The sequence below is a fragment of the Magnolia sinica genome, chromosome 17, assembly GCF_029962835.1.
Source record: "Magnolia sinica isolate HGM2019 chromosome 17, MsV1, whole genome shotgun sequence".
Classification (NCBI taxonomy): domain Eukaryota; kingdom Viridiplantae; phylum Streptophyta; class Magnoliopsida; order Magnoliales; family Magnoliaceae; genus Magnolia; species Magnolia sinica.
This window is the reverse complement of record NC_080589.1, coordinates 6,915,965-6,923,785: the sequence shown is the minus strand read 5'-3', so window position 1 is coordinate 6,923,785 and position 7,821 is coordinate 6,915,965. Positions and strand designations below refer to the sequence as shown.

General features: G+C 40.4%; 1 protein-coding gene across 1 annotated transcript; it reads right to left on the bottom strand.

Annotated features, from left to right (window-relative positions):
• Positions 1-5,859: 5,859 nt before the first annotated feature.
• Positions 5,860-7,516, bottom strand: LOC131231302 (universal stress protein A-like protein). The gene is made up of 4 exons (XM_058227449.1): positions 7,286-7,516; positions 7,092-7,198; positions 6,181-6,290; positions 5,860-6,103 (listed from the first exon to the last, which is right to left on the bottom strand). The coding sequence occupies exons 1-4, from the start codon at positions 7,455-7,457 to the stop codon at positions 6,022-6,024; spliced, it is 471 nt and encodes a 156-aa protein (XP_058083432.1). The 5' UTR covers positions 7,458-7,516; the 3' UTR covers positions 5,860-6,021.
• Between the last annotated feature and the right edge of the window lie 305 nt (positions 7,517-7,821).

Below are 7,821 nucleotides of genomic sequence, written 5' to 3'. Positions count from 1 at the left end.
CCTTCGCCAGGACCAAAATCTGGCGCTTGCGAATGAAATCGAGATTCCAGGCTATCCAACCATTGGATTTCTTCCATATTTATGGTGGAGGTCTAGTGAATTTTTCTACGCACGTCCACCAACTCTGGGACCCGATCGTGGGTCGGTGACCGTCGATCACAAATCGGACCCGTACGACCAAACCCCAGGTCCGATCGTCCCCAAATTTTGCATGGCCCTTCATCGGGCCATGTAGCATCCAACTTAGAAATTTCATGGCCAGGGGACCACCAGAATCTCTCCAATCACCAGAATGGGCCCCACGGGGCCGTTTAAATATCAAGACCTTTGACTCTTTCGTCTATCCATTTATTTCCAAATTTTACACGGGCCCTAATCGGGCCATAAGGCACCTACCCACCAAATTTGGTGGCCAAAGGAGCATTAGGGCCACACCAACCCCAAAAATGTTCCCTAGTAGGCTAATTTGGGAATTTGAGGGAACTCAAGGCCAAAAGGGCCTAGTCTAGGGAATAAACCCTATCCCTCATAAATCCCTCTCCCATTTGCTACAACCACCAAGAGAGAAGGAGAGTAAAGAGGAGAAGGAGAGAAGAAAGAGATTTGTGGGACCCTAGATCAAGGTGGGGCCCCAAGAAAAGCCAACCCTTTCAACTCGTTGCCTCTCTTGCAAGGAAAAACTCCTCTCCTTAGCTTCAACAACCGTCCGCGGGTTGCCTAGGTGAGGTTTCACCTATCCTTCTTGAAATCCACGTAGCAAGGTGGGTTTGGTTTGGAATTCTAGCATGCAATAGCTTGGTTTAGGGATTCCGACCGATCGACCCGAAAGCCCTCTTTCCTAGGGCGTTTCCGAATCTCCAACGAACCATAGGTGCGGACTATTACTCCTAGGTGGTCTAGCACCAATTTCAATATGAGATTAATGATTTTGATTGCTTAGATGATGTAATTAGAGAATATAGAGAAAAACCTAGGATTTCATGCTTATACGAGTGGTGTGAAATTATATGTTTTAATTGATTTCCTCATATGATGTTTGTTCTTGCTTCTTACATGACTTGGTGTAAATTTGTTGATTACTTGTTGATGTCTTGTTGGATTGCTCTTATGATGTTGCCCTATAGCATGCATGCCTTAATTATTTCCTATGCAAATTTGTTTCCCATGAGTTGTGGGAAGTGAGTAACTTCCTCACTAACACACACACCATACATGCACCAACACTCATAAATCATGATGTTCTGCTTAGTAGATAAATTTGAATTGTATGTGGATGTGTGAGAATGTGATGATGATTTTGCCAGTTGATAACCCTATCCATTAACTTGTTGTGGACCACCATCCAAACCCTAAGGTTGGTCAAGAAAGCAAGGAGAGTCGGGGCGGTCCCGTTGGTAGGACCGCCTTAAGGTTAAACCCACGGATTTGGGCGAGTGCGAGAGGGTGACAGTAGTTGGACTACATGGGTTGCATGCACCCGATGTCGTACCGCCATGTACTCGCCTGGACTCATGCGGTCTAGCCTACCGTTGACCCACCATGATTTGTTAACCCTGTTTGCTCACATCTGTATGGAACCTGTGACACCCTACAACCGAGGTAGCCCATCAATAATCCACCGAGAAATGGTCCACAGCCTCGTGAGCCGGGTATGGTGGAATGAGACACTGTGTTCGAGCTGTCGGCCTACGCTGGGGTGACGTGCCTCCCCGTAGTGACCGCGAGCGACCCCATGTTCAGCACCCCCATGTGCTTGAAGTCGGGGATAGGGAAACCCGACGGGGTCAAGGACCGCGGGGTCTCGACCTCACGCATTGGGGGGCTTTGGCCTCACAACTAGTTCAAGGGCATATGATATGTGGGGTGTGACAGATTCGCAAACCTGCTGGATGAATGGACTTAACTAATAACTCGGCTAACACGATCGCATTGCATCGCACTAGTTAGGGTAGCGACTCGGCAGTCGAGGTCGCACTGAGGGAGTGTTGGCATTGGCGATCGTTAGATGTTGTCGTACAAGGGAGTGTTGTTGTGAGGGCATGCATCATATCATGCTGCATACATGCGCATTAATAAGATTACTTAGATGTATGTGCTTATATACTTTTCATTAAGACCATATTAAAATTGATGCATATGATAACTTGAGATTAATAGCACCCACTGAGTTGATCACTCACTCCCACTCTAGGATGGTGTTTTAAAACACCAACCAGACCCGTTCATAGATGCAGGTGATACAAATTTCGTGGAGCCTGGTGATGCGAGCCTCGAGGAGGAGGACGAGTTCCATTACTTCCAGTTGATGAGCGGGACCCCGTCAAATCAGTACATGGGTTGTTGGGTTGCCGAGTAGCGGCTCAGATTTATTCCTTTGGTCATATCATTCTTTTTTTGTGAAATTATTGGGCGTCACCTTGTGCGCCCGTTTGTATTCTTTTGGGCATGTATATATAAATATAATTGGTTTTCTTCTATTTCAGTAGACTTGTGTGGTTGTGCTTCATGTTCCAGGAAGTTCCATGCTGCGCCTTTAAACTTGAATTAATCGCATATTAATGAAAACCGATTATAAGTGACCCCGGGAACTCGGGAGTCGAGCGTATGCACGACCCCCGATTTTCAGGGTGTTACAACATCTATTTTTTGGTCGCACATCCTAAAATTATCTCTCAAAAAGGATGGATGGGGTAGATTTCACACAAACATATCGGTGGGGCCCACCCAGCATCCTTGCGCAGGAACTCCTTGCGAAAGGCTTTCGCAGGAAATCTGCGTCCAAGGATTGGCTACTCACCAGCCCGTGGGTGCTCTGTGGACCCCACCATGATGTATGTGTTTCATCCATTCCGTTCATCCATTTTATAGATAATTTTAGGGCTCTCTATAAAAAAATGATAGGGATATAATCTCAGATGGACCACACCATAGGAAAACAATAATGATTGGATATCCACCATTATAATCCTCCTAAGGCCCACTGTACTATTTATTTGAAATCTAATCTGTTGATTAGATCATAAGGACTCAGATGAAGGGAAACAACAAATATTAGCTTGATCAAAAACTTTTATAACCTCCAAAACGTTTTTAATGGTCAACGTTCATTCAACACTGTTTCCTATAATGTGCTCCACTTGAGATTTCGATATACCTCTTTTTTTTTTTCTTTTTTTTTAATAACATAGAATGATCTATAAAAATAGATGGAGGGCATGGATGAAACACATACATCATGGTGGGGTCCACAGAGCGACGACCGGTGGCAAGGGAGTAGCCAGTCCGTTTCGTGACGCACCTGGCATCCTCGTGATCCGGGTGCTCCTCAAGCTCTGAGTTGTACGAATGGTTTAAAGGAGATCAAAGTTATATGGGCCCCACAATGATGTATTTATTATATCTACACCACTCATATATTTTTATAGATCATTATAAAGCATTTTTCAAAAAATGAATAATATCCAAAGATCATCCGGACCATAGCACAAATATCAGCAAAGAATGATTTTCAATTGTTAAACCATTCGTGTGGTCCACTTGATAGTTAGATCTGTCTTATTTTTCGTCTCAAGCCTTGAGACGAGCTTGCCAAATGGATGAACGGTTTGGATATAACACCTACCCCATGATCAGATCTGCTAATGTGGATACACAATTCAAATTCATCTTGCGTAGGCCTGCTTGCGTGAAAAGCAAGTAAATAGTTCTGTGAAGAGCAAATAATTTTAAAAGTTAAATAAAAACATATACACAGAGATTAAAAGTTTTTTCAAAGCCATGTGGGGCCCACCTTAATGTATATATTTCATCTAAGCCGTTCATTTTGAAATATTATTTTGGTCATTGGGCACAAAAAGGAAATATATTAAAGGTTAACTTAGACCACATCATATGAAACAATTTGATTTAATTCATACTATTCGAATCGTACTTAATCCGATCCGGCTCGGTTTTCTTGACCGAGGCGGACTTGGTCTGGGTAAGGTCAACCAGGCATCGGGTCTGTCCGAATCAGGTGACCCGAATCCGGTCTTGGATCGGATCGAGTTCGGGTCTAACCATTAGAAATTCGGATCTGATCGAGTTATACCTAATCCGATCTGATCCGATCAAGACAGATGCCCAGCTCTATCTATACTACATCCATTTCAAAATCAATGGGCATTTGGGCCACTTTTAAGCCTATACTACATCCATCTCAAAATCCATGGGCATCCACGCCATGCCAGCATCAATAGTACGTGCATGCACCCAACCCACATGAGAACATTATGCATTTTTCTCCTTTTTCTAAATCACTTTTAAGACAAAAAAACCACACTTAACTTGAGATTCTTATCTGTTGACTAGCCATAAGTTTGTAGTATATATGATAGCTGAAATCGGTCAAGAAGAGACAAACTTTAATACCTTTTAAAAGGATTCTATTTGATTTTAACTATTAATATACAAGTTGCTTCACTCATATCTTCAATCTCAAAATTAGAGATAACCAATGCTTGGTAATATTTATCATTCCCAAATCATTGTTAGCAAGAAGAATATCATCCACATACAAAATAGGATTAAGAATTTCTTTTCAAATGCATTCATTATACACAATTCTTTGTCATACAATATAAAGATAGTCAATAATGAATGGAATATTATATCCATTAGGGCTTGTTTGGAAGCTTGTATTTGGAAAGCATTAGAATCAAAATTACACTTACATTGAAATTAATGTGATTTTAAGTCCTCAATTATCTTTGGTAGCATATAATTGAAATGTATCAAAATTCAAAATTTATGTTTAGGTGCATATATTTGGAATACATTAAAATTATTCTTTAGTATATTCACAAAAACTTAAATTTGATTAATTATTAACTTTAATATGCCAAATTAATATACATATGTAATATTTAATAAAATAATTGTAATAATCCCATTTAACTGTATACTTAAAACAAAAATAACAAATTTCTAAGTACATAATGGGCCACGAATGTAAGGATCACAAACAATCAATTCACTAGCATTTTTTAACTATCATTTGGCCAATACTTGGACAGTTTGGAATCATTCTACTAATATGATTTTAGTCTTGTAAGGGATAATTGAATTGGCTTGGGATATCATCAACGTGCCAAGTGCACAACAAATAATGGCCTTAAACATGGACGTGCTTTTAAAAAGAGAGTCAAAAAAGTATTTAACTCTAATTATACCCAAATTACAATAAAAAATAAAATTTTAAAATAAATAAAAATTATATATTTTAAATACCTCCGATTCTATTAACTTCTACTTCTAAATAAATCAACCGCAAACACAAAAAGCAACCATGAGAAATCTATTTACCCTCAAATAGATTCAAAACAAAGCTACTAAACACCAAATGGATAGTCAACATATTTATCAATATATGGCCATTTACTTCATAAGTTATTGAGTACTATTATTGTGACCATTTACTTCATGACTTATTGAGTTAAGGCAGTCCATATCACCATTCTAAGATGCAATCTCAGAAAAGATCATTATAGAGGAAAAATTCACTACCAAAAGAAAATCTCCTCGTAATCTAAGCCCTCAATCTGAACAAATTTCCTCCTGTTCTAATGATCCTTTCATATTTCCTTTTTTTATTTTCCAAATTCATTTATCACCAACAACATTTGTTTGGCTACTTACTCATGTCTTACTTTTAATCTTAGAATTGCATTCCTTCTTCATAACTTCTTTCCATTTACTATGAAGAGGCTACATAAACATTTTGTGGTATAAAATAAGTTCATTTTCATCAACCACAATACAAATATAGCATTTGGAGTTCTAAAATAAAAAATTTTAAAAAAAAAATAAAAAATGAAGATGTAGAAAAACCATGTTTTTAATTGGAATATTGTTCAGAGTAGTAAAGCATGTTCATCTTATTTACATGCAAGGTCTCAATAAATTACAAAATTATATGCATACCCCTCGATACAATACAGAATCATAATAGCCACATCCAAATATTATTAGAACGTCTTCCAATCAGTGCTTGGGCTTTTTCACGATCAGAACCGGGCATTTGGCATTTTGTGCACAGTGATTGCTCACACTCCCAAGAAGAGCCCTGAACAAATAAATATAATATTTATAAAATTAAGTTAAAAAGTAATTTAGAAAGGGCATTTTCGTCTTTATACATACCTCTTGATAAAACCATACCCATGGCTTCCCAAAACCAAAACATCTGTTTTGAGCTTTTCAGACATTTCACATACAACATCTCTTGGGTCTCCATTCTCCACCTTAACCTTCTAACAACACCATTAAGAAAAGAAGAAAAAAAAAAAAAAATCATTCTCAAGGGTAAAGTTGTCATTTATTGACCAAAATGCCTTTGGGCTTGTAGACAAATGGGCCTGGGTTGACTGTACATAAAGCCCCAGCAGGGTGGCTTATCAATGTCATCTTATTTAGAGGAATTGCATCTGCTGCACCAATCTGGTTTGGTGATCTAGACCATTCATCAGTGGCTTGGGTGGACCCATTGCCACCTAGGTTCCAAATGAATCCGGCCCAGCTCACAAGCCCGCCTGGATCTGGCTTGGGTTTTTAATTCATTAGGGCCTGGCAGGCCTATTTTTAGGCCCAGAACGAACCACCAATGACGGAATCTAATGACGTTTCTATTCAAGGGCTGGTCAATCTGGGCCGTTCACATCTATCATTGGCCAGTTTCTCTCAAATCCAGGGCCAGACCGGGCCTAAATTCAAGACTCAAAAGCTTAATTGGCCATGGCTCAGGCTGTCCTCTAGCCGGCCCGAGCCTGGCCCGTCAAGAAAAGTCGGCCTGGCCCACTTGAAATAATCTATAATTTTAGAGGGTCATGGACAAAAAGACTATTTTAACCCTACCACCTTTTTTTACTTATAAAAATAAATTCGACCATTTCCTAGCAACGATTTGATTCGTGCGTCGTGGCCCACCTAACCAATAAACCTGCCTGATTTTTTAAGCAGAAGATCTAACATGGAAGTCTCAGATCTCACACGAGTGTTGCTATTGACACGTGCAAGCGCGTGGAATTAGCAAACCTCCATAGCTGGGAACATACATTTTGTGAATCCCTGCAAACTCTCCGACATTTCTCTATAACACACTCCGTCAAATCATTGCTGTATTTCTCCACCGATGCGATTACGTCAGAAGAAAATAGATACCCTGAAAAGCAAAGAAAATTACTCCATTAGCCATTCACCAAATATCAAGCAATTGACGGGAATGCCCTCAGTTTTTCTCATGTATTACCTGTTCCCTCCACGTATGGATAGAGAGTAGGAGGCGGTTTGGCATAGAGAGGGATGAGGGTATCTTTGTAATTATCCGAAACAATGTTTTTGAGACACCAGGAGAGTGCGTACAGCCTCTCATCTCCTCCGTCCACTGCCACTAGAATCCTGCGCTCCTCCTTGGTTTCCATCTAAGCCATTCAAAACAGAAAATTGGGAATTTAAAAACCGGAAATCTGGAGAATTCGTTGCTGGGAATGGCTATCCGGAATGCGGTTTTATAGGGGTTTTGGCGGCGGTTTTTGGTTTTGGATTCGATGGGTTTGGCTTGCAGCGGCTTTCCCGCCGCAGTTTGCTAATTCTACACGTGTGGAGCACCGCATATTGACATGCATGTGCACGTCTTATTACGGAACACGTGCTATGGTCTGAGCTTTCTCTGGTGGAAGGGCTTTGGAGGATTTCCGCATACTGATACGCATGTGCGCACGGCACTCCGGATTCACCGAAGTGGGTGGGCATCGAGTCGGACCGAGTTAGGGCTGACCTGACTCG

Coding starts and splice junctions, on each gene's coding strand:
- LOC131231302 (XM_058227449.1), bottom strand. CDS start 7,457: ATGGAAACCAAGGAGGAGCGCAGGATTCTAGTGGCAGTGGACGGAGGA. Junction 7,199..7,285: donor TCCATACGTGGAGGGAACAG/GTAATACATGAG, acceptor TTTGCTTTTCAG/GGTATCTATTTTCTTCTGAC. Junction 6,104..6,180: donor GGGTATGGTTTTATCAAGAG/GTATGTATAAAG, acceptor TTATTTGTTCAG/GGCTCTTCTTGGGAGTGTGA.